Below are 27,346 nucleotides of genomic sequence, written 5' to 3' on the forward strand. Positions count from 1 at the left end.
GCTCCAGATAAACCATCTGAATACCCATTGCTGTGCTACCTACATGCTTACTCAGCAGATACAACCTGACGCTGGCTCTCTTCACGCAGGCCCTATTCTGCAGCAAGATCTGCAGGTCTGGAGAGCCCTCCAGGCTCTGAGTTTCCATCGCACTGTGCCTCCAGTGTTCCTCTCTACAGATACAGCTGCAGGATCAGGGGCCTTAGGCTGTAATTCTCTCAGGGCATGGATGATGCCTTCCTTTTAGTCTTATTTTCTGTCTGTATACTGCCATCACATAAATGACACCAATAACAAATTTACTCCTTCCTAGAGAATTTCAGTCATGACTCTTGGATCATCTTTTCCACCCTGCTACCACATGCTTCCATCTGGAGTATTCCAGAGGACTCTATAAGTCATGAGGTATACAGGTTTTATTTCTGGAGTCTCTTCTACAAAGCAGTAAACCTGGGAAATTTTCTCCTCTTACTTGTCCAAAATACGTTTTTGCTCTATTTCCGCTATTCTTGATTCTAGTACAAGCTCTTGGATACTCCTAGAAAATTCCTCTCCCTCTTTCAAGTCAGTGCTTTTTGAATACTTGTGGGCATTAATCCTGCTCCCTCCATTTTCTAACCAAATTCTACATACTTAGATTGTTTACTTTTCTTACATGGATTGTAACAAAAACTCAGCGGAGGGACAGAAATCTCTTCAGAAAATTAAGTGCCTACAAATTTTACAAAAACAGGCAGAGGAGAGAGATCTGTCAAATCTCTTCACAGAGGCAAAGGCTGCAAGATCAGCTGATGTCCTGGTAGGCAGCAGAAAATGTATTTGGAAGCAAATCTAAAGGAAGAGGGAATACATTATTGCTCGACAGCAGAAGAGGCTTCAACAAGGCTTTGTCCTTGCACACCAGAAAACGTACAAATGATTATACCACAGCCACTTAATGTATTGCTGTGTCTCCAGCAATGATCAATAGCCTCGGGAAGAACCAGAGCAAGCAGATGCTGCCACCTCCCCAGAAGTCTCACTCCGGAGACATGTGGCTCTACTGCTGCCAGGGAAAGGATGCTGGCAAGATCCAGTGAGCTGATACCTGCATCACAATTTTTATGAGGGGACAGAGAAGCAAATTCTGCTTACAAGCTCTAATAAAATTGTTATTTAAGCTAAACTTAGCCCAAGGTCACACTAATAGATAGTATCTTCTATCTCCATGTTTGGTGCCATAGCAAAAGCAAAGGAATTTAAGCTAAAGCTAATTAGAAGATTATTTCTGCAACCAAATTTTGTCAAAAAAATTCTGCATTGTTGAACGTGAAATGGTCTATCTGGAATAGCTTTTATTTCACAGGCCCTTGCCAAAGCCAGGGTTTCTGAGGAAGCCCAACAGATGTGAGCTGGACAGTACCAGAGGCAGCAGAGCTTTACAGCCCTGTCATCAGGCACAGCTTTGAGCTGGGAGACAGGCAGGTCCAGCAACTTCTGGCTCACCAAAATGTTTTCAGACTAAGCTGGAAAAAAAAATGTTGTGGGTTTTTTTTTTTTAATAGATGTGCTGCAAATGGAAAGTCTTCTTTTTAATCAGTGGCAGCAATCTCAGTTGACGATGTCTCAGTACCAATGTACATCTCTCCATTACTAGACTCCATTTAGTGCAGTGATGAAGAAGAATACTAGAGTTTCAGGTCTGTTGGCACTATTTCAATTTTCAACTATAGGAGGAACATTTTTCCTTTTTTCCTGCCCCAGAAAACACAAGACAAGAGGAGAATCTACTGCCAGCCGTGCCTTTTCCCTACTCTCCAGTAGAGGATTAGTGTCCCTGTATACTACATGTAGGCAATTTTAATTCTCTTTAAAAAGTTGCTATCTCTTTTTTCCTGTTTAGCTATGTGTGAAGAATTCTGACTTGTTTTAATGAAATCCAATTTTAAAACTATTTTGGCAACATTTATTGGAAAAAAAATCATAGCATAACCGCTCACTTAGCAGCATTAAAATGAGACAATCCCACATGAAGCAATACTGCCCTACCTTGAAGAATTATTACCCAGAGGAAAAGCACACCACACCTATTGTACAGTTTCTGTCTTTAGAAGCCTCTGCCAGGACCTTTAGGGTGCTGTTTTCTTTTGCTCTCTATAGAAGTGAGTAACATAAAAAATAAGAAACTCATTCTGTATTATTAAAATAGAAAATTAAAACAAAATGTAACATAATATAAAATAGTCATTTAAGGTATTAGGGAAAAAAATCTGTTTTGTCATGTGAAATATAATTGTTTTATAGTCTCCGCATTTTCCATTTTTGTTCTTTATACTATTATTACATTAAAAATATACTCTGGCTCTGATACCAAACCTCGAAGGGAACTCTAGATTTAGGAGCTCAGAAGAAAATGAGCCCAGCATTTGCAAGAACAGCTACTTAGGACATCTTGCAAAACCAAAACCACGCTTGATTTTGACTAATTTCCCTTTTTGGTATTGCAGTTTAAGTCAAAGAGGCCAAAGGACTCCAGACTAAATGGGTTTACCAAACTATTACAATCAAACTGGTAATTTCTGATAGTCATCCCTTCTGGGTAAAGTTCATGGACTTGTAAAGGACCTAATCAAAATCCTCTGCATAGTAGAAATGTGAAGGGAAAGACTTGGAAGTCTGTCAGGGAGGAAACCGCTGGATTTACACTTTAATAGATCCAGTGGTTACAATAGAGATGTGGATGAGGACAACAGCTGGAAACAGAGCTGACACCCCCCAGTTTCCATGGAGTTTCCACCAAGCCTTACTATTTATTCAGAAGCTATTTTCCAGGAAAATAGCCAGCCAGCCTGCAAAAGTGTTTTCAATAAAATAATTTTCAAAGGATGGTGGAACAACAGAATAAGGTGGGTAGGTTTTTCTTTTGCGTATTTGAATAACAATTTCAAGCTGGTGGTAGCCTGTTAAAAAGTAGTACATATGCAATATTTCTACTTTGTATGGCCAAATTATATTTCTACACTATTTGCTCAGTTTTTAGCCCAGTTTAATAAAGAAACATGACATTTTTTTCATTCTATCACTAGAAACAGGTGTATGTATGTGTGTCCCGTGGTATTTATACCCTTTAGTGGATTTCCAGCAAATGTGGAAAGAGACGAGACATGAATATTTTCGGTTGCCTGAGGAATATTTTTTACAAAAGAATGTACCTTGAACTACCACATGGCTTTTTTTTTTTTTTTTTTTCTTTTTAAGGGATGCTTTTCTTCCTTCTCTGCCCTCAGATCTACTCTGATGGAGCTTCAGCTACGGCTGATTCTGTCTGGTGCTCTTGAAAGACTTGTTCGAAGCCAGAGGTTGAATAGGGGATGGGGCAACATGAGAGGAGACATCCAGGAGACACGAGATTTTGCCAGCAGCACCTGTAGCCAAAAAGACCACAGTAGGTGAGCAGCTGGGAAAGCACTCAAGCAGAGGCACAACGCTTTGGGCAGCCAGAGATGGACCAAGGTTGATGGACGGCTGGAGGCTGACCTGGGGTGGGGACATGGAGCACTAGGAGTAGAAAAAGGACTGTGAAATAAAAAGCTTTCATCATGGGACATTTCCTCACTGAGATAACTCAAACCAAGGGGCTAATATGAGGAAAACGGCATAAGCACAGGACTGCTGCCCTACGCCAGCAGCACACCATTGTCCTTCATGCTGCCAGAAATAGGGTGCTGCAACCATAAATATAGCAGTCTTCATGTCGCTGCCCAAACACCCCATGGGAGAAGGGAAGAACAATTTAGTTGTACAATATATGTTGATATCAAATTGAAATGGTACCATAGCTCATTTAAAAAGCAAGACACCCGGCAGAACAGGCTGATATTTTCTCATGAACTCGTGCTCACTAAGGTTCATGTTTACTCTAGAAAAATCATGAGTAGTGGTGGTATCCAAGGGCCACACAGTAGCATCAGTTAGAGCAATTTTCTATAGAACTAATAGGAACGCCAGTGGGGTACAAAACACAGGAACTTAAACGCTGATATGAGACATGTCACTCTTCTCAGCAAATGTTGCATTAACACTGCTAAAGAAATCAAAAGGAGAACTATTTTTGTCCTGAATTTAGTCCCTAAGGTTTAGCCTATAAAGTTTTAAGAAATGTACTTCATTTAGATGAGTTATTTAAATGTTCTGAATCAATACTAAAACCAGATAATATAGTTACCACTCTGATACAGTTTAAAAAGAAGTTTTTTAGTTTCTAGTTTCTTCTAGAAAGAGGATGAGAGCAGAAAACTTGAAAATCATTATATATCATATACGTAGAATCATAGAATAGAATCATAGAATCGTTAGGGTTGGAAGGGACCTTAAAGATCACATAGTTCCAACCCCCCTGCCATGGGCAGGGAAACCCTCCACTACACCAGGTTGCCCAAAGCCTCGTCCAACCTGGCCTTCAACACTGCCAGGGATGGGGCATCCACAACTTCTCTGGGCAACCTGGTCCACTGCCTCACCACTCTCAGAGTGAAAAATTTCTTTCTTATAGCTAACCTAAATCTGCCCTCTTTCAGTTTAAATCCATTGCCCCTTGTCCTATCACTACACACCCTTGTAAAAAGTCCCTCTCCAGCTTTCCTGTAGGCCCCCTTTAGGTACTGGAACATATAGTTACATACACATATAGATATATGTTTCTTGCACCAGTCTATCTGTCATACTTCCTCCTCCAGTGATCAAAAGACTAAATCAAATTTCAGAGTATTGAAGAGTCAAACTGTAACAAATGACTGGTTTTGAGTGCCAAAAATATGCAGTTATCTCATAATTGTACATTTCTTTTACTAGGCGATTCAATAATTTCTGTAAAAGACAAAATGGTAAAAGTGACCTAGTGAAAACAAAAAATCCATTAAATTAGCTCATTTTTCTGTATTCCAGGAAAAAAGACATATTTCCAGAAATACCACAGTGCTCTTAGGGTAGTAAGTGCAGTAAGAAAAAGAGAGTAAGGCAATACAACATGCTCGGTATATGGATTTATCAGTGCTATGTCATTTGGTTTTACTCCAACAACTGGATCAGAGCAAGGGACTAACCTTCTGTTACAGGTAAAGAGTCACAAGCAAGTCTGGACCTTTTCCCACAGGTGAATCAGGTTCCTGTTTGCACTTAGAAGTCAAGGCTGCTCCTAAGAGTATGACTGAAACAAAAATGTCCTGATAACAAGAACAACCACCTTCGTTTTCACTTCCATTCTGCCTCTTCCCAACAAAAAATAAAAACCCCGCACACAAACAACACACCACTTATATTCAGTTTAGCTCTGCTAAAAAGGACAAAGTGTAACAGATTAAATAGTTACAGAAACACCCAGGGCTGCCTGGTATAAAATTAAATTTTAAATAAGGGAGAGTAAACGAGTCACTTGAAAGCCTTAAACTTTTTGTATAAATAACCTGTGATGCTATCCAGAATCAGCTGAGCTGTAGGCATCGTCTGCCCCAACCATGACTCAGCTTGAGTCAGTCAGTGTACTTTTATGGTACTATCGTAGTCAGAAAATACAACTCTCGGCATCACAAAAGAAATCTCTGAAATATAGAACAAGTGGGAAGGCATTCTCTACTATAAGCTGCCAATGAAATTAGTGGAATAAATAAAATGCCAGCATACTTAACATTTCTGTCTCTATTTTTAGCCCAAACAGGGGACTGAAATCAAGGCATAAAATGAAAGGCAAATCACTTGCTCTTAAGGCCAAACAATTTGAAACTCTTTGTGAACTGTTCCTTCTGCACAGCAACTCTCTGGCTGCGCAAAGAAGCACTATGGCAATATGGATTCAGTAAACAGGGAATGTTTCCAGCTGTTTGCGTCCCTCCTGCTCCCAGTATGCATAACATCCTGGCTGGTAGGAGTTATATTTATGTTTAAACATGGTAAGACTGATTTATATTAGAGGAATGTTTCTGATCAATCATTCGCACTTAACACCCAGTGACTAAGTGGAAATGCTTCACAGAGAGCGCTGCCGAATAAGAACTGAGTAAGAAGTTCATAAAACTTCAGGACGTGGCCAACAGTCTATAATCTACTTAGTAGACAGGATGCAACTTCCTGTGATGGCTTACATTGTGTACACGCACAGTTCTTCCAGTACTCCAAAGAGTCCCAGCATTCGTAATTATGGAACAAAAAAGGTAAGGAGGGTTTGTCGCACTTAACTTTGCCAATGAAAAGTTAGCTGCCATGTACAAACTGACCACTGCAATCAGCGGAGAGAGATATGAGACTTTACAGGCACTTATCTTCAGGCAGCATGAATCACTCTGTCCACTGACTATGGTATCAGCCTAGAAACTAATTAGCTGCCTCTGGCTGAGACACATCCCACCAAAAGTTTGGTGCAGTCTGCTTGTAGGATGGATCATCGGCTGATGTTCTTTGTCAAACTGTCAATAGCTACAGGTCCGGTGGAGCTACGGAAACCCGCAGAGGCAAAGATCTCCTCCTCGGTCTTTGCCAAGTTTACAGTCCAGTGGCCTGAGTACAACAGATCCGTTCTTGAGGACTCCTTGCAGAATAGTTTTATAGCACACAAATATTTACACCAGTAAAACATTTCTCCTTCGATAGTTGAAAAATAATAAAAGTGATTGAATTTAAAACAAAGTGTTAGTCTTTTACAATGTTTCCATAAAGAAAAGCTCAAAAGTAGGGTTTTTTGAACAAAAAGGCTACACTATTTTTCAAAAGACCTATGTTGCCAGTAATGTCAGAAGATATTAAATTATCAAAATGGATATGTTTCAAAGCTAATTTAATATTTACTATTAATCATGGCTTTTAAACTTACTGTGTTGGAGCTGCTTAGACAATCAAATGTCACAGGCCAATTTTAATTTAGGGTTCACATGTTATCTGAGTACTATGGCATCTGAGAGAATTATTTAAATTGAATAGCATTTTCTTCTTGCTTTACAGCTTTTTACGATGTTAGCATTGCAGTACTTTATTTTAAGGTACTAGGAAATTTATTAATGTCACCTCAGCAACGTTCCTGCAAACCTACAAAACTAATGTGTAAGTATTGCTGCCCTTGGTCAAGGCCAAATTTCTGTTTATAATCCCCTTTTATCTATTATACAGCTTTGCTATATTTATGGATCAAGTTGAAGGCATCTGAGAAAATCATCTTCCTGAAGTCGTATGTTTTCCTTTGGAAAGCAAAAATGGACCTGCCATTTCCAATAGTGTAAAACTAAGACATAAAAAATGAAGGTAAAATAATTCCTGCAACCTCCCATCCTTGGGACAAAGGCCTTTAAGCCATTAGAGGTATCCTTGGCCTTTCTTATGACAGCTTAGTAAATCAGGCTGCTTTATGAGACTGGACTACCTTAGTTCACATATGTTTGATAGAAACTTATTAGCATTTGACATTTTCCAAAGCTTTGTCTATAGCAAGCAGACTCCCATCTGGAAAGGCGGCAGTGGACAGAGTTTTTCTGGAGACTGCAGGTCCATCTTCAGAGGACATTGTGTGACTCAACTGCCCTTGAAATTTGTCTTTCCTGAAGGTGAATCAGGAACAGATCGGTGCAGCTAGGACGCATAAGCACGAAGGCATGGGTGCCACTGGTGAAAAGAACAGTTCAGAGTCCACACTGTGGACCAGAATGAGGGGACTATTCAAAACAGATGAGGAAATCTGGAGGGCACAGATGAGAATGAGGAGGAGGAAAAGGAAGGACAGGCTAAGATGGAAGATAGATCATATAGGGAACAAGTTTTTCTCTTATATAGGTACTAGCTGAGCAAAGAGAACTGAGATTCACATTTACTAGTTTGAAGACAGTTTAACTTTAGCTAAACCTCAGCTACAGCAGAAAGGCAATGCCACATATTCAAGTATGTGGTTACAGAAAATACCACAGATCCTGAGTAAGCTGTGAGGCAAAAGGCTGAAAGCCAAATGCTTTTCCACCACTTAAGCAACAGGACATCCAGCATGTCCTATGTGTACATTATCCTCACAGTAACTTTAAAGCATTTTTTAATATGAACTAGACTGATAAATTCACCTCCTAGTGATGTTCCACCATGTTCTTTATGAGCTTTTCTAAAAACCTTTCCATAATGTATTTGTTTATCGACAATTATCTTTTCACTTTCATTCCTCACTGTTTCATTACACCCAGCTGAAATCAGAATGGAACTTTGTGTTTGTTACAGTTAGAATGTCAGCTATGGCCAGAATATCCTACTGCCAAGGATACTAGCAAACTACAATACTTCTCACTGTAGTTTCACGCTGGGCTGGTTTTGACTGAGATAGTTTTCTCCATAGTGGCTAGTGTGGGGCTATGTTTTGGATTTGTGCTGGAAAGTGTTGAAAATACAGAGATGGTTTAGTTACCACTGAGCAGTGCTTACACAGAGTCGAGGCCTTTTCTGCTTTTCACCCCACCCCACCCCACCAGTGAGTAGGCTGGGGGGCACAAGAAGCTGGGAGGGGACACAGCTGGGACAGCTGACCTCAACTGACCAAAGGGATTTTCCATACCATATGGCGTCACTCTTAGCATGCAAAGCTAGGGGAAGAAGAAGGAATGGGGGAACGTTCCAAGTGATGGCGTTTGTCTTCCCAAGTAACTGTTATGCATGATGGAGCCCTGCTTTCCTGGAGAGGGCTGAACATCTGCCTGCTGATGGGAAGCAGTGAAGGAATTCCTTGTTTTGGTTTGCTTATGTGTGCTTTTTTTGCTTTCCCTATTAAACCATCTTTATCTCAACTCACGAGTTTTCTCATTTTTACTCCTCCAATTCTCTCCTCTGCCTCACCAGGGAGGAGTGAGCAAGTAGCTGTGTGGGGCTTAGTTTCCAGCTGAGGTTAAACCTTGATACACACATAGGATTTAATTAATGATGTATTTTATTTAAGAGCCAACAAAAACGGAATTCTTCTCTTTAATTAATTAATTAACTTAATTAATTATGTATTTTATTTAAGAGCCTACAGAAACTGAATATTCTCTTCAATTCTGTCTGAATTCTGCAGACAGAAACCGAATTCTTCTCTTGATGAGTCCTGTGCATTATACAGTTTACTGTTGCAAAATACTGCAACAGCTGGCAGAGTCACAAAGAGGGGAAGAAAAGTTGGGCAAACAGCACAACAGAAAGTAGGAATTGCTTTGTATTAGCCCCTGCTTAGAGGACAAGGTAGTGGGATATATTAATATTCAAGCAAAACTGCTATTAATGTCCAGACGTAATCCCTTAAGAAAATTTATGACACTTGTGCTAGAAAGAGGACAATATATGGGAATCGTCAAGAGTGCGCAAGCAAGAGATTTTGGCTCTAAATCACTGGCATCTTCATCCAACCATCATTACTGCCAGAGCTTCAGGTATGAGTCTAGGAAATTAAAAAAAAAAAAAAAAAAAGAAATTATTTGAAGAAACACGATCATGAGAATAAGTTCAGGTGTGTAGAAATAGGGAGGATAAATTGGGAGTGTCAGAATAATCTCAATATAGGACTCTCTTCTACTTGACAGAAATAGTATTATAAAAATACTATGTTCTGCCTTTTTTGTCATTGTTTTCTATTAGAACAGTCAATCAACCTTATACAATAGTGATTCTGTTTGCCCAAATCTCCTTTCCCAGAGGTACCATTTCTATTTATTTCTTTCAGAGTTTATTTGTCCTGTTTCTTGACTTCCAGTCTTGCTTAAAATCTGCTGTTTTCCACAGAGCTCCTCTTTCCCCTATATACCAATGAACATAAAAGCTGTCCTACTCTAGCTCTCACGACACAAGGACTCTCACTGCTAGTAGGTTGTTCCTCTCTCCTACTTTTTCTGCAGCAGATGATATCAAAATCCCCCTCTCTCATTCCTATCCCTCTTCTCCTCTACAAAAGTCTAAATTTCAGTAATTTCATGCAGTAGTAACTACTGCATTGAGCTTAAAATGTTGTAGCATGTCCTTCAGCAAAATTGAGGCAGAAGAACTCTGCAAAGGAAAGCTCTCTCAGTCCTCCTTGCACACTTCTTTGGGGGCAGTAGAATTCATTTTTTCCCCAAATGAGCATGAGCTGCTTGTCTAAGCAGTGGGAATCCCCTGAGAAGGAGGGAATGGAATATGTGAGCACGTGATCTCAGTCTCATAGAATAAAAGTAGCACATGGTAAGAATTAACTAACTGCTGAATCTCAGAAAATTATTGTACATTCAGAATTATCATCCTTTGGGGATATTTCTAGTCTCCCATAGGCATCTTTTCTTGGGTAATTAAACACTAAAATATCTTCAAGCCTAAAGTTTTTAAATCAAGTTCTCTAGAAAACACGCTTTAGTTCAAGCAACATAAGGAGCTGGTGCAGAAGTTTTATGCCCTGCGTTGTCGTGATCATAAGTGTTTCCTTTAAACATAAATCTTGAAAACTTTATTCTCCTCACTTAACTCCTGATCCTTTTCTTACTTTGGAACACAGGAGGAACCTGTGCTGCATGCCTAAGGATGAAAAAGGATTCCACCCTTGCTTACTGAGTCCAAATATCCTACAGAACTTCTGCATAAAACAAGTGATCTTCACAATGACATAGCAGTCCCACAAAACAGCTTTGGAAGAAATACATCCATGTGACAAAGAAGAAGGAATGTGCATGCTAATGGCAGCAGGGAAAACATGGAACTGTAACAGCAACAGCTTAGCTTATCCAAACATACACACAAAAAGAGGAGGAAGCAGCTTTGCAGGTGAAGTAGATGCAGAAAAAAAAGCCAGAGGAAGACAGAAGGATCACAAGGCACAGCGCAGCTGCAAGGAAGGCTTCCCTTCAACCCCTCTGCCCTAACAGCCTGCTCTGTGCCAGGGCAATGGGTGGCATGGGCTGGTCCCACCAGAAGGGCCACGTGCTCTGACTGATCTCTCCTTTGTCCTCACGCAACAGCCAAAAGGGGTCAAGTCGCTTTTTAAACACTGCTGAGCCAAAGGAAGGGCTTGGTGGACTCTGACCTTTTTAGGCTCATGCTAGACACGGGACCGTTGTTTGAACAAAGCAGAGATTTGAGCGCTGATCATAAACCAGGTGTTAATATATCAGGTTGATTGCAGCTAAGAGCCGAACATTGCTCCCGTGAACAGGAGGCAAGTCCAGCAGGTCATGCAGCATCTTGAAAGGAGACAGTCTTGGAAAGCAAGCCTTCGCCCACACACTACAATCTACTGCAATCTTCCAGCTGGACATATCTGTGACTCACTTCACTCTAGCCCTTGTGCGGGGCAGGAGAACCTCACTCCAATGTAAACGTACCGCTCCATATAATGGGCATGTTGTATGCAGCTGACAAGCTGCCAGGTTTGCTCGCTGCCGGCCTCCAGAGAAGCGTTCCTCCTTGTTGGTGAGGAGACAAATAGAGGCTGTTATCGAAAGCAATGACCACAACCATTTAGCACCATTGCTTCCTGTACTGAGTGACTCTATCTTCTAATAATACTTTCTGTATTAACCGTTTTGTGTCCACGTCTAACATTCCCTCCATCACCTGCCCAGGAAGGCACAGCCCAGTGCTGACAAGCCGCCAGTGAGACCTCAGCGCTTGCTGTGCCCCGCAGCAACTGCACAGACGTTGCTGGAATAAAACAGCAGCAGCAGCTGCTGCTGCTCCTCTGCTCCGAGGCCGGGCCAAGAAAACCCAGCACTCCGGCAGCCAGCACGGCCCAGCTGGCCGCAGCCTGGTGCGGTCCCAGGAGACCTGCCTTCTGTTTCTGGCTCCGTTGTTAACCTTGGGAAGTTACTTTGGCTTTCTGTTTTCTCTCCCACCCTTTATCTGTCTTTTGTATTTAGACTATGATTTTTCACCTTAAATAAGTGATAATAATAAACCGATTTGTTTTCCTTAGTTTGGAAAGAAAAGTCATACTCTGTAGGACAGGGACACTTTGAAGAGGCAGGGGAAGAAAAGAAGAGGGTGAGAAAGAGAAAGGAAGGACTCTGCTCTCATTAACAAAGGGTGTTGGGAAAGAGAAGCAGCACAGATAAATTAACACTGCCCAAGGCAGAGGCGGGTGAGGTATCTAGTACCGTATGAATAAATAAAAGAGAGAAGAGCTGTGTCAGTGGGTGGTGAGATTATGAAACTGCCCAGCGGGGTGCTCTGGTGGGAGGCACTTGGGAGCTAATGTGCAAACCATGGCACTCCTCACTGCAGCACCAGTTCAAAGTATCTCACTTTAAACCCTTTGCAAGCTTCAGGGGTGAAGTAGGAGATGGTGGGGAACCAGGTGACAGTCCCTTCCCAGCTGTGTGGGCTTTAGTAACCCAGAGCTCAATGTCTGGGCAGCAACATGCAGCCACAGGAAAACTGTAGCCAAGGAAATACCCTGATAACTGGGTAGGAGCTGCTGCAGCTTCTCCTACCAACCAGATCCTGCTTCCCTGGTGGAAGCGGTCCCCAAGGCACACAAATGACCGCTCACCCCTGAGGTTACCAGCCAGGCACTGGGAGGGATCACCTGCGCTGCCTGGCACAGGTATGCTCACCCCTAGCCCTCGAGCTGCAGCGGAGCATTCCTCAATTACATGGCCAGCCTCTTCGCAACACTGGACACACCAAAACCTGGTTTGGGATTCCTGGGTGTTTCTGTAAAAGTAACAAAACTTGCATCTGCAAGGCAAGCTGTAGCTACAGATTGATTCCTCCACAGCACGACTTGGTCGTGCCAATAATATATATTCATATTATGTATATAAAATGACTCACTGACAACAGGCCAGAGATTCTCAGGCTGTGACCTACACACCACTGGTGCTCCACCAACCACTTACTTCTGTGATACTGGGACTCATGGGTTTGATGGATGGACCACTCGGTGGATAAGGAATTGGCTCAATGGTCGCACTCAGAGAGTAGTGGTCAATGGCTCGATGTCCAAGTGGAGACCGGTCACGAGTGGCGTCCCTCAGGGGTCCGTGTTGGGCCCGGCCCTCTTCAACATCTTTGTCGGTGACGTGGACAGTGGCATGGAGTGCACCCTCAGCAAGTTCGCCGATGACACCAAGCTCTGTGGTGCCATTGACACGCTGGAAGGGAGGGATGCCATCCAGAGGGACCTCGACAGGCTGGAGAGGTGGGCCCGTACCAATCTCATGAAGTTTAACCAGGCCAAGTACAAGGTCCTACATCTGGTTCGTGGCAATCCTAGGCACAAATACAGACTGGGCGGAGAATGGATCGAGAGCAGCCCTGAGGAGAAGGACTTGGGAATACTGGTGGACGAGAAGCTCAATATGAGCCGGCAATGTGCTCTTTCGGCCCAGAAGGCCAACTGCGTCCTGGGCTGCATCAAGAGGAGCGTGGCCAGCAGGTCGAGGGAGGTGATTCTCTCCCTCTACTCTGCCCTCGTGAGACCTCACTTGGAGTATTGCGTCCAGTTCTGGAGTCCCCAACATAAGAAGGACATGGACCAGTTGGAGAGGGTCCAGAGGAGGGCCACGAAGATGATAAGAGGGCTGGAGCACCTTTCCTATGAGGACAGGCTGAAAGAGTTGGGGCTGTTCAGCCTGGAGAAAAGGAGGCTCCGGGGTGACCTGATAGCGGTCTTCCAGTACCTCAAGGGGGCCTACAAGAAAGATGGGGAGATGCTGTTCAGGAGGGCCAGTTGTGATAGGACAAGGGGTAATGGTTTTAAAATAGAAGGAGGTAGATTCAGGTTGGATATTAGGAAAAAATTTTTTACCATGAGAGTTGTAGAACACTGGAACAGGTTGCCCAGAGAGGTGGTGGATGCTGCATCCCTGGAGACGTTCAAGGCCCGGTTGGATGAGGCCCTGAGCAACCTGATCTAGTTGGAGATATCCCTGTTCCTCGCAGGGGGGTTGGACTAGATGAGCTTTGAAGGTCCCTTCCAGCCCTAACGATTCTATGATTCTATGATTCTATGACTCTCTTTTGCCGATGGCTTAGATTAAAAGACAGCTAGACAAAATGAAAATACATTCTCTAATGGGCCTTTAAAGCAAAACTCTAGTAGGTATAAAAGATAATGCCATGTAATTAAATCAGCTGTACCTATTAACTAATATAATTTGCCAAATATAGTGTAAATACTTGGAAAGCAGTAACTAAAATACTAAAATATTTATTTTTCTTATTACTTAAATGTGAATTCGTCAATAATATGATATGCAAATAATCATAAACCAAAGTATTTTACTATTTCTGCTAATATCACTGCAGACTTCAATTTGCCAGCTGTGGTAAGAAATTTATTTATTGCATTGTTCACAGAAAATGACCACATGTTACAAATAAAACAAAAGGCATCATTACCAAATGTCAGTTCTATCTATAGGATATAGATTATGTTATGTCAGTAATCTATATTATGTCAGTAATATCTAAGTATTAAATACACATAAAAAATCAGGGAAAATGGTGTGTTATTTTAATGTAATTCAGCCAATTAAATAAGTTAAACTAATGGTAGTATTATAATTCTGTTATTTTCCAATTACTATATGGGTTTTACACATTCAAGTACTTGGAGAAGGCAGAGTCAAAAACTTATATCCAAATATTATCACGAAGAACCACAATCTCAAAATCACAGAAAAAACAATGGCTAACACAAGAGCAAACCCAGCAGTATCAAACAAATCAGTATACATACTAAGTGAATATATATCATTCATATCCTGTCCCCAGTGTCACCTATTTTCTGTTAAGATGCAAGGATGCAGATTCCCAGAAAGGGCATCCAAGCCTAACAGTGACCCACACATGTCCTAGGTCCCCGCTCAAGCCACGAAAAACTGTCTTCCATGCAAAGACGTTCACTCACTCTCCCAGATGTCATTGTATATTGCAGTACAGATGCTACATTAAACATTTTGACATCATCTGCAATTGTGTCTGCTGTCTCAGACACCTCCAGCACTTTTTTCTGACATCTTTAGTACTTCAGAAGTGTTGGAAAATAACAAATGGCGTTCATGCGCATCTGTACTCTCCACAGGAGTCCAGAAAGCAGCCAAATAATTCAGTGATTTTTTTTTCAGCAGCTGGGGAGATTTTTTTTCCTGCCAATTTCCTATCGCATGGCACAGTCAGCCACTGGCAACTTAACACACAAACGTCTGAGCTGAGCATTGGGTTGTACTTGAAGCAAGAGTTTAAGCAGTTTTATTTACTTCTCATAGCCCTGGCAATCTAAGGCATATTTTTGCCACCTCGTTTGAAGTATACCATAGTGGACTTCTGCTCACCATTTGCATATTCTGGCAAAATGTGCTTTTTTCCCTGGAACAAGGAAGCAGAGAAGAATATTTTGGCTAAATGTCATTCCTTCTCCACCAATACTTACATTTCTTACATTTTTGGCAGATCACTATCTCTTCAGCATTTGCTTTTATTTTGCACAACATACATTTCTACTGTTTTAAAACTGTTCTTTTTTTTCGGGCAGCTCTTTTCCCTGTTCCTGGCAGTATTAGTATTATATACTAATTTACCTGTTGTAACATATGGTCTCTGGCTTCCTTATCTCTGATTGTCAAAGTTATTTCTCTTCCACTTCATTTGTCCAGCGCTTGCTTTTAATGAAGCTGCTTGGAGCAGCAGTCTATCATTTCAATCTCATTTTCTAACACCACTAAAACAGTTTTACAATTTTAGTTGTACCAGCATTAAAAGCTTCTGCTAATGCAGCTACGTTAAAAGACTACATCCTAAACAAATGCCCAAATGGAACGTAGGGTCGACTCACAGGCTTTGCTTGAGTAAGACAGAAACATCATTAATTTTTTATTTTAAAGTGCAGCTAGTAACCAAACAGGGGAAACGCGATAAAAAATATCAATTCGCAGCACCATTTGTTTAGTTAAATCCTAACAAAATAAGAATGGACACCAGCTCCAGCAGCCATGTGTAAAGGCACAGCTTTTAGGACTGTGAACAGAGTCCATAGCTTGTGTTTCTCATCACTCTTTACCTCCAAAAAAGTGTCAAATGCCACTTTTTAATTACTATTACTTTATTAATCAGTAGATCGTTCAAGAACCTACTTTACGGAGCACTTAGAAACGCCAAGGGCATGCGCCCCGCAGCAGCAGCAGGCTCTGCCCAAGGGACTTGGGGAGTTCCACTTTTTAGCTTGGGCAGTGTATCAGCGTCATGCCAAGCTCATCGCTTACTGACTTCCATCGCTTTGGGACACAGCTACGAGCAAGAGGGACGGGCCGACCCCCTCCCGCCAGCCGCCCCTCCGCTCCCACGCGTGTCCCGGCACGGCGGGCACGGCCGAGCCGGAAGGAACCGGGGGGCGCAGGGCCAGGAGCAGCCCTGAAGAAGAAGCGCTGGGGCCGAGCAGCCCCTTTCGACCACGGGGCGCCGAGGGAAACGCCGCCAGCCGCGGGGCAGCCCTGTCCCGCGGGCGCGCACGGGAGCGGCGGAGCGGGGGGACGGGCAGCCGGGGCGCTAAGGAAACCCCACCAAATAAGGCGCTGGCGGGCGCCATGCAGGGAGGTGGTGGACGAGCACCCCTCGCGCGCAGGGACAGCCCGTCCCTTTTTCCCTGCCCCGCCGCAGCGCAGACACCTCCCCCGCCGCGGCTTGACGGCAGCGGGGAGGAATGTGTTTCCGGGGCGGGGAAAGCGCGGCCGAGCGCGGACCTTCCCCTCCGCTCCCCTCCCCTGCTCTGCCCTCCCCCCGCCGCGCCGGGCTCGCCCACAGCAGCTCGGAGGCGAGGCGGCGGCGGGCAGCCGGACGGGGAGCGAGGAGCGAGGCCAGGCGTCCCGCCGCGCTGCGCCGCGCCCAGTTCGGCCCGCTCCCGGGACGCCGAGGCAGAGGGGCAGCCTCAGTCAGTCGGGGGGGGCCGGAGCGCGCCCCCTGCCAGGAGCCAGCCGCGCCGCGGCCATGGCCGAGGTAGCGGGAGGACGGGGCGGGGGTTGGAGCCGGCCGGGAGCAGGCTGAGCGGTGCCCGCCCGGCCCGCGGCGCCTCGTCTCGGCGCGTCCGCCGATATCCGGGCGGGCTCTGGCGGGCAATGCGGGGTAGAGGGCAGCGAGCGCGGCCTTCCGCCACCCGGGAGCCGCCGCCGCCCCGCGGCGCGGGTCCCTCAGCTCCCGTCCCGGGCGGAGGAGCGGGCACTTCGCCGCCCGCCCCGGCGGCGCGGTGGTGTGCTCGTTCGGGGCCGGCGCCGCGGGCGGGCGGGCGGGAAGGTGTCGGGCCCAGACTGCGGCTTCCTGTGGCGGCGGGACGGCGGCCGCGCGCCTCCCGTGCCGGTGGGGGCCAGCCAGGCCTTTGTCCGCCCGGGGCTCGGCCCTGCCCGTCCCGCTCTGCGATGGGAGCCTGTACCGTGCCCCGCTCACCGCTGCCCTGTGCCGTCCGCCGCCTCCCGCCCGGAGGTACCCGGGGAAGCGGTAGCGCTGAGCTGGGTAAAGTTTCGGGCGGCTTTCCCGGGAGTCCGTGGGAGGGAGGGCGGGCGTCCCCCTCAGCGCCCGCTCCAGCCGCAGCCGAGGCGGAGGGGGAAGGCTTGTCTTCCGCGGGAAGCGGGAGCAGGGGAGAAGCGAGTTACAGGAATGATACCGTAAGGAGTTGCGGCAGTGAAGGAACTTGGATACGTAGATTATAGACCTGCACATGCCTGCTAAAAGCAACCATTGAGAGGGGGTGTGTGCACGGTTTGAGTGATGGCGTGATCGTAGTGCGGCGTTCTGACTTCTCGGTGCGTTCAAATTTGTGCGGTTTTCACTCGAGGCTGGCTCTGAGCCTTTATAGCTCGCTGTAAGTTTGTGTTGAGGTACAAGTGAGAACGTGAGGCCTTTGTTTGTGGTCTGTTTCACCTGGAGATTTCTGAAATAACTTACAGCAGTAGGAATTTTGTCTCATTCCTATAGCGATGGTTGGAAGGAAGCATGAAATGATAGGAAATTCATTCTGACTCACTGTTTAGCCCATGTCAGATGTCTTTATCTTATTTATGGAATAAGCGTCTGACTGCCTGTTAGACTCATTAGCTAGTCTTCGTGACTATTTCTCATGAAAAAAAAAGTAGAACAGTGTTCTTGGTTCCTTCTGCATTTGTCCTTGGTATAATACAGCAGTCCGTTCATGCTGACACATGTGCACATACCTGTTGGGTGAAAATGTTGATTTTTCTGGTAGGCTTACCATTGGTGCTACTGTCCTGTTCATGCCAAGACACACAAACCTTTAGGGGTAAGGATTGTCTCCATTCATATTAGTGGAAGCACTCACAGCTAATGCTGTGTGTGTGCTTAAGTGTTGAAATGGAGCAGGACTTTATGTATGTGAAAACAGATTTAGAAAATCTGTACTCCTGGCACGTTAATTATTCGATAGGTGATGGAGGTAGGGTAAGAAAAATCAGTTTTCTATTATGAAATGAGATTACTTGGTAGCAGCTTTTTTTTTTTTTTTTAAGACATATTGTACTGCTGGAAAGATGTAAATTAGACTAAATTAAAAGTAGTGAAGACATTCATTGTCCCCATCCATCCCAGTGATGAAACTGATGATTCATTCTTCTGTCACAAAAAATATTGCTTGCCTCTGGCAAATGATTAGTAGCATTTTGCAAGCTTGCCTAAGGCTATATTTATAAGGATTGCAAAAACAGTGAGCCATTGGCAATAGGTAGGCAAGACGAGGCAGGTTTATGATGTGAACACGTTCAACTTTTGTCCTTTGCAAAGATGTTTCAGCTGAGAGGTGCAAACCTGACAGACTTGCAGAATGAAATCTTACCTTAATCAAAGTTGGAGCTGGTAAGTGCTGTATCTGTTTGCCAGCCACATGATAAATGAACCAGACTTATTTCAAAATGAAGTGTCAGCAGTTAAAAACCTGGTCTTCTTTGTGTGTGTAGCCAGAGAACTCATTCTGCTCTCTACATTTGATCATCCGATCTGCATCATGTTCCTAGTTATGCCCACCCTTGTGAAGGACTGATTCAGAGGGATGTGTGTTTCTCTAGAATATGCATGAATTTCTGATGCGAATGCAGAATTTTAGTGTTTTGTCTTGTTGAGTTTCAAGTGATTCAAGTGGTTAATCTTCTACCACTTCCTTTGGGAAGTGATTCCCACAGCTGAAAACAAACTGTCCGGAAACTTTTCCTGCTGTTCTTTCTTCCTGATTCATGATTTCATCCCTCTGCTCTTAACCGTCCCCTCTATACCTCTCTTAGGGTAGCTCTGCCATGATGCAGATTTGAAAAGAGCTCGTTTGCGTAGCAAGCAGCTCAGGAAGTAGATAACTCGGGCAGCAGAAAGGCAAGCTGGGGGAGAGCGATGTAAACATGGGGTGGACATGTCCTGTGTTCTCTGTTGCCCTGAATATATAATTCCCTTGCTGCCCCTGGTATGAGTGCTCTTCAGTTGTTTGTAAATAGTTGTCATGCCTACTTTTCCACCCAGTCTTGATTTAGTTGAGTGATGTGATGCACACTTAGCTTGTGGTTTTCCCAGCCCTCTGATCAGGCTGCTACAGGCTTCCTGGCTGTCCGTGGCTCTTGGTAACGTGGCCTTCAGAAATGGTTCTGATTGTGATTGTGGCAGGACGGCTGTTAAACAGGCTGTTGAAGTACCTCCTCTTGATGGGACCCTTTTTGTAAGCCATCATCAAAGGCCGTAGTTCTGGAACAGACTCCATCCCCACTCCCTTTCCTTCGAGTGGACAGACACAGAGTGCCTGCTGTGCCTCTCCTGCCTGCCGGCCGGGGACCTGGGCTGCTTCTGTGCAGACCTGCTTGTGCAGCCTTCACTCACGTCACCATTGCACGTAGGGAGAGGATGCGTGAGCTGTGCTGCCTTCTGTTCACTGCTAGTTGCACCCGCCGCATGGTGTGGGGAGTGAGTTTTTCAGGAGAATGAGTAGAGGCTGGATGGAGCTTTGCTGGCAGTTGGTATACCCGATTGCCTCTTCCTCCTCGCCCCTTTCCAATTACATTTTGTACCCCTTCTGTGTGAGAGAGACAGTTATAATCAGTGAGACATTGCAAAACTGAACTTAGGCAGGGATTTTCCTAATCAGTATTAACTGTGGCAAGCTAGCTAGCTTTAAGATTGCTCATGCCTCCTCACATGGCACTTGGAAGAGATACTGGTTAGAGAGACACAGAAAAGAGGGAGCCTATTCTGCCCTCATTTGCTTTTCTAGAACTTCAATTCTTCAATTAATAACTCGAGATTTTTCAGGCTTCTGGTTGGGGGGGGGGGGGGGCACGGTGGGTGGGTGGGTGTGCATAAGTGTTTTTTATACAAACACGTATAAAAGGAAAACACGTATAACACAGGAAAATGTGTTTTTGGTGTAGGGGAGTGTTAGCTGTTGTTTCTGAAGAGGATGTTTATATGTTTTTCAAGAGGGAGTGTCACAGAATCATGAACAAATTCTGCTGCTTTATCTCCTGGTCAGACACTGGCAATACCTTGATCTGATTTAACACTCCTTTTGTGTCAAAAAGTTGAAATTTGTTGAATAGTTCTAATGCCGAATAATGTCATTTATGGTGGCTGATACCATCTCCTTTTTTCTGTATAGTTCCTCCTTGCTCTGTGTTGCATTGTTCTGTTGTATATTCTGTTGCCAGCTTTCTGAAAAGGATGTATTATATGCCATGCAGTGACCGCAGTATTGATCAGTATCTGTTAGTTGTCATGGTTATGGAGTTTCTCAGGTGGCCTACAAAGTAATTTTTGAGTTTACCCACAAATGAGAAGACAAATTCTACTTTTCTCTCCCTGTCTCGCCCCATTTGTCCTGCGTAGGTGTGGCCCAGTAGCCTAAACTGTTAAAACTGTAAGTCAGGATAATTTACGACAAGACATTTCTCTAAACTGTCTTCTCTCCCACCATGTGGATCAGTAGTGTAAGTATCAGTAGAAAGTATATACGGCTTCATTGTAAGAAATTGTTGTGTGCTTTAACTGTGTTCATAACAGGCTGTATGAGTTTCTAGCCCAATTTTAAGACGTGTAGGCTTGCCGGATAGCTTGTATTGGGAATGTCACACAGAAAATGAAAATTCTGACTTCTGTGAATCACACTGGGCACCTCGTTATGCATCACTAAAGTGTACAGTTGTCTCTTTCGGTACTAAGGGTGATCTCTTTAGCATAATGTTGTTATTAAACATCCTTCTTTTACTCTTCTATTCTTAGACTAGTCAGAGTGGTTAGTGGACTTCCTGGGCAATCGTGTTCTCCCATTAACATGTTGAAGACATTCGCAGAGATGGTAAAGTCACTAATTTAGTACAAAATTTGCCCATAACTAAGCACATGGTAGGGAAACTAGCCTGATGGAACTATAATATTAATATTTTCTTTTGGGAAAGGTAATAGGATTCCTACCTGACCTATAATCCTCTTTGGGATGTCACTCAGTAAGGCTCTTTAATACATTAGAGTGATATTTTTGTCTGTATCTTTCTCAATTTCTTTTTACAGTCAGCTGCAAAAAGGATTATGAAATATGCTTTCTGTCTTACAACCAGTTTCATGTGCTTGCTTTCTTTTCCAACAGCAGCAGCAAAATATCATTAGTATTCTTTTGGTTTTTATTAGAGGGGGAAGTTTCGAGTAACAAAATTGAGACTGGAATCTTAACTTTGTTATTGCCAGTAAGAGCTAAGAAGATGCTGGTGTTTTCTCACCATGCTTTTCATTCTTTTCTTTCTCCCACAGAAAAACGTCTTGTGTATCTTTGATAATTTAATGCAGTTCTCATGTTTTGCCAACAAATCATTAGTTTTCTATTTATAGTTGTTTTCTCTAAATTCCTAATTTGTAAGACCATGTTTAATCGCAGATTCTTCGTAAAATGCTTGCAAACTGTAACATATGTAATGTCTAGTGCCAGTATTGCCTACCCCAAAAAGATCAACATAATATTGGCAGTTCATTTTTTTTCTGATTCATGCTTTGTAGAAGATCACTTGCACTTAACTTAGTCCTAGTTTTCACTTAGCTTGATTTTAACTTCCACTGTTGGAGAGCCATTGTTTATATGGATTCTTATTGTATTAAACTATAAATTTCTGTGTAGTAAACATACTACATACAAGTACTCACATGTGGTTAATTTTCTGTTATAGCTATTAAGAAATAAATTTTTTACTTTTAGAGCTGTGCAAATAAAGGCACTTTTGATGTGGAAGCTGAACGGAAAAAGTGAAAGCTTTCTTCTTTTCTCATCCTTTGAGGTAGAATGAAAAACAGTAATTATATATTGGGCTGAACTGAAACACTGAGCTTACCCTCATGCAAAGATGACTGACTTGTGGTTATTTAAAAGAGAAGAAAAATAATTGTATTAGATTAATTTAGAAAGAGTCGGTATTTCATTTAGGAAATGGTGACATTGTGAGTCAAAGGTAGTATCTTGGATGTTAATGCGTACTTCGTCCCTGAGGTTTTGAAAAACAAACCTGAGACCAGGATGTCTGTTTTGGCATAACCTTGACCTTGAAGTAAGTATTGAGATAAGGATGCGGGGGGCCGTTCCCTTTTGCAAAGCAAAAAGGAGGATAAGCTGTTGTTCTGGGGTTTGTTAATTTTCTTCGGTGGAATTGTAGTTTAGTGTGTCTTAATGCGGTGCTAACCTCAGGCATCGGCATCGAGAGTCATGTCCACTGCTGGTGCAGGTAGCTGCTCTACAAAGCTGCTTGATCTGTCCTCATCTGCCCTGTGTCTTTGTAGGCTGGCAGGACACGCAGGGAGTGATCTGTGGCCTTGCACTGCCATAAAGCAGAAGATCATAAGATGCTCTCCCAGTGAGTCCTGGGGTGATGTGAGTGTCAGGAGCGTATTGGGGACTGTGGGAGGTCATTTGAAATCATCTGGCATTCTGGTAGCTTTGCTGGCAGCCTCTGTAGATTCAGTTACTCCAGTATTAAATTGGGCAACGTCCTAGCTCTGCCTAGACCCTCAGCTGTCTGGTTTTCCAGATCTTAGGTAAAAGAGTTTTGTGTACAGCTAAAAGGAAACCCAATTTCTGAAGACAAAGGCAAAAGAACATAATCTTTTTGATGTTAAGTAAAAGCACTCTCTGAGGGATCAAAAGATGCCACATTTTAGTAGTTGGTTATCGTTAAATTTGGATTAAATTTTGCAGCGGGATGACTTCCCATATTATTGTGGTATCTTTGGTAGTATTGTGGCTGAAGACTTTGTGCTTGTCTGGTCAGCAAGTTAAATGCTCCTTCTTCTCATAATAAAAAGGAGAAATGAGGAAATCTTTGCTAGCATCATCCACAAGATTGACTAGGGTAGGCAAGGTTGATTATGTGCTACCATTGTGTTCTGAATGTTGTTTTTTTTCTTATTACACTGATGTTTTATTTTCTTTTGTGTTAGGGAATTAGTTTTGGTGGGCATAGGATAAAGTCAGGAGTTACCTTCCCTGAGATTCCTTTCGTGTTTTTACAAGGTTGTATTTAGTGTATGTTAATGTGCTCACTTTCTGGTGCTAGCTAAAAATTGTCCTGGTGCTTGAAGGTGTACTGTAGCCCATCTGCATAAAATACAAAGCTTGATCGTTTTTGAAATGTTAGTTTGCCTGTTTTGTCAGAATAGATTAAAAATCTGTCTTTTAGCTGTGTGTTAGCGTAACCTATGTGCATTTCTAAAACGTGTGTTACATTTTAGGAGATAGGATTTGTTCTTTGGTTTTACTGTACAGTTTAAAAATGGGGAATGATTTTTTTTGTGCTGTTTTTGTCATTTCTATGCAAATACAAATCTATGTGAGAAATTAGTGTTCAAGAATTTCAGTGTAATTTTTCCTGGGTGTGGACTTGAGTATAAAAAAGGAAACAGCAAATTTCCTTTTTCGGAAGAACGTGCTGTTCGTATCTGCTATAGGTTGTTTAAAATGCATCATAAAATTGACAAACAGTGATAAACATTATTTTTTTTCTACGTCTGTGTTAGCTCCCTCCACTACAGATGTTGTTTACCTAACTTTTCAAAGGCTAGAATAAAATGTTACATAGCCATGTTGCTGGTATCACCAGTTTCAGTGAAAAACTCAACTTTGTCATTACAGAGTAACTGTAGTGTGTAAGGCTGCTGCCAGCATTTTTGTCATTGCCAGCTGACCAATCTGCAGAGTGTTTAGATAGTAATAAAAAAGCTTGCACAGATATTGGGTCTTTTTGGTGCATAATTCACAGCGCTGTTTCGCTTTCTAAGTGAATAATATCTGTGTTTAATATGGTTAACATTTGCTTGTAGCTGGAATCAATTTTATTGTTATGTCTTTGCAGAGTTAAAAAAAAACAACAACAACAACAAAAAAACCCTCAGTCATTAGCAATAACTCAAAACTCCACAGTTGACAAGTGGTTTTCAAATTTACCTGAATTTCATGTTTTGTAAAATGTTCCCTCGAACCATGAATTCAACTAAAAATGTGTTTTATTTTCATAGAAACGTGGCTCTGCAGCAGTCTGTACCAACGTAGGTCTTAACTGTCCCTCCTGCCTGTAGCTGCACAGTCTTGCCGTCCTCCTCGCATCAGCAGTGGAAGTCATAAGACTGTACAGTAAGTCATTGAAGTGGCAGATCTGATTGAAAAATAGCTTGACAAAAAATTAATTTTCAACTAGATCAGCTGTTTCAGCTGAGTGACCACATGCGTCACTAGTGACATGCTTCAGACTGAGGCGAGGAATAAGAAAACGTGCAGCTCGTAGCGAGTGGAGTGTGGGACTGTGGTAGTCCGGAGATAAATCGGCATAAACTGCTGTGGAACCTCACGGCATCTGCTCGTCCGTGCTTCAGTGCTCTTCTGACTTGAGTAATCCATCTTAGCTTACTAGATCAGGTGAGAAATAACTCAGCAAGGAGTTATTACTCAGCTTGTTCCACTGTCTCAGTTGAGAGGTGAAAGTGTCGTCCACGGTTGACACCAGGCAGATGAAGGGTGCGAAGTGGGGAATTTTAGGGCCTGGAGAAGTTGGGCTATCTCCATTCAGTAGTGGCAAACTGGTAGATCTGCTCAGCTACTTTGAGAAACCTCATCTTTTATTATCTAAGCCTGTGGACTCCAGGCTTAAAATTGTGCTCTGGAAAGCAGCAGAAGTGTATTAATAGGCAGGTTGTTCAGGCAAGGACTGCTTTTTCCAAAGTACTTTGTGATGGATCTGTTGATTGAGGTTTTTTTGTTTGGTTGGTTTTTTGAAAAGACTTCTTTTAAGGTTGAAGTCATTTTTTTCCTGAGACTGGTGAGCTTTTTGCAAGTGTTCAAACTTCAGGATTAAAACCTGGATGAAGTCCACTGTTTGTTTCACTGTATGTTTAAACCTAGCCAGTTATCACTGCCATTGAATTAATAATCATTATTAGTTTTTAATGTATATATATATAAAAATATATTTAACATGCATATGTAAAATTAAATATATAGAACTAAATATATACTAAAAATCTTATAGACAGATAAAGATTTGTGAGGCTGTATGTAGTTCTGTGGAATGACCATTTTTTTGTTATTTCTGCATGTTCATTTTCCTGACCACTTACCTGATATTGAAAGTATATTGAGGATGAGAGTTATTTCAGTACAAGTCTCATTCTAAATTGTGTTAGAATAGTGATTCTTTTAAAAAATTTGCAATTAAATATTTGGGTACTATCTGTAAACTATGTACTTGCCATTCAAATTCTGATTTAAAATTTAAATAAACAAACAAAACAAAAAAACCTTTCAATGTTTTGTTCTTTGCTTGTCTTATTTTTTTTGGCCAACTAATTTATTCTAATAACCTATTGGAAAAACAAAACAAAACAGAATAGTTCCCCAAACTAGGCGATTCACCCAAGGTCAGCAGAGAAGGAAGGTGGGCCTACAACAGCCTGGATTTAGCTGTTTTAGCAGCACTTAGAGCCCCGTGCAGTTTTGGACGTCAGTCAGTGTGCCAGCTACCTGCCACTTCATAGAAGTTGTTTGCTCAGCACTCCTCTGTCCATGTGGAGATCTGGTTCAGTTCTCTGAGGCTTAGAGAAGGCAGGTTTCAATGTGGAGAGGAAAGGGGTGGCTCAAGGTATCGCTCTGCCAGCCCAGCAAGTGGAGCCGGCTCAGCACAGTGCTGGGGCAGGTCCACGGGCAGGAGTGCAGGGGCAGCAGTTGCTTTTTTGGAGGTGGGGGTGCTGCAGCACTGCTGTTCTCTTCAGCAGCAGTTAGCTTTCGTGTTGGTTTTGGTTGCCGAAACTGCACCCTGAGCAGTAATGACAGCTACCAGTGGGTGAACGCTGCCATGTAATGACGGAGTTTCCGCTGAGTTTGCCCTTTGCAGTGTGCCAGCTTCTGGCTTCCTGCAGTACCTGCAGCAATAGTCAGTGAGGCGTTTGCAACTGTTTTCTCTTAAAGAAATAGATGATCAAGACACTGTATTAATTGAAATGCTCTAGCTTTTTACTTAAGAATGTACATGCCTCTCCTCTGCTTTTCCTTTAAAAGAAAAAATTGGGCTAAAATAAGTTTAGCCATATGTCGTGACACTCGTGGATATTACTAAGGCAGTACAGCCTCGGAAGCATCAGTTACAGTCAGCTGTGTAAGAGCGATGTTTATATGTTTAGCCAAACTTTTCGTTTCCCCCTGTGTGGATGAATGTGAGGTTTAAGTTGCACAAAATTAAATAGTCTCTTTATGGGAGCAGTAAGTGGTGCAGAGTGTGTGGGAATTTAATACCACCACAAGGAACAGACACCCGTGTTTTCTACGAGAATGGCTTAAATCATTATGTGGCATTCCTAATTGTAATCTGTCTGAGATGGAAATGCTAAATTTAGCCAAGAAGTCTTGTGGAGTAGCAGGACCTATGTAAACAAGCTAAATTTTCAATTCATGCTCTTCCCCACTAGGAAAAAAAAAAGAGTCACAACAGATTTCCCCCCCACACCCCTCTCTCTATTTTAATCACAATTGTGCTTGTAATTACAAGAGGTGCTTGTAATAATGAAAACCGTGAAATATTGTTATGGAAAAATGCCTACTGCTTTTTCATTCTGTACTTCAGTAAGCACAGTAGTTTGAAAGGTGTAGAGCAGAAAGAAGTAGTTACAAACTGGCTTTTCAGAAAAAGATGCAAATGTTTTAGTTTAAAATAAATATAAGCCATGGGTAATAAACAGTAAAAGCATATTGCTGGTGTTCTCATTAGATGTAGCTGCAGGCCTCTGCCTGTTCTGCTTGAGAATATGCAGAGTTGTATTTCTCCCCTAATTTAATGTTGAACATTAAGCACAATATACCTGTTTGTTAGTCTGGTTTTCCAAAATACATTTGTCAAAGTTTACCTTAAAATCGCATTCTGTG

The 27,346-nt window shown here is 42.9% G+C and overlaps 1 protein-coding gene across 2 annotated transcripts in view; it reads left to right on the top strand.

The window, feature by feature from the left end:
- The first annotated feature begins 16,891 nt into the window (after positions 1-16,891).
- Positions 16,892-27,346, top strand: part of ITGB1 (integrin subunit beta 1) — a 42,620-nt gene continuing 32,165 nt past the window's right edge. For both annotated transcript variants that reach the window (XM_086615208.1, XM_086615209.1), the window contains exon 1: positions 16,892-16,923. In XM_086615208.1, coding sequence (XP_086471334.1) covers positions 16,915-16,923 — 9 coding nt within the window. In that variant the 5' untranslated portion in view covers positions 16,892-16,914. The remainder of the gene's footprint in view (positions 16,924-27,346) is intronic.

This window comes from Tauraco erythrolophus, chromosome 7, assembly GCF_009769465.1.
Source record: "Tauraco erythrolophus isolate bTauEry1 chromosome 7, bTauEry1.pri, whole genome shotgun sequence".
Classification (NCBI taxonomy): Eukaryota; Metazoa; Chordata; class Aves; order Musophagiformes; family Musophagidae; genus Tauraco; species Tauraco erythrolophus.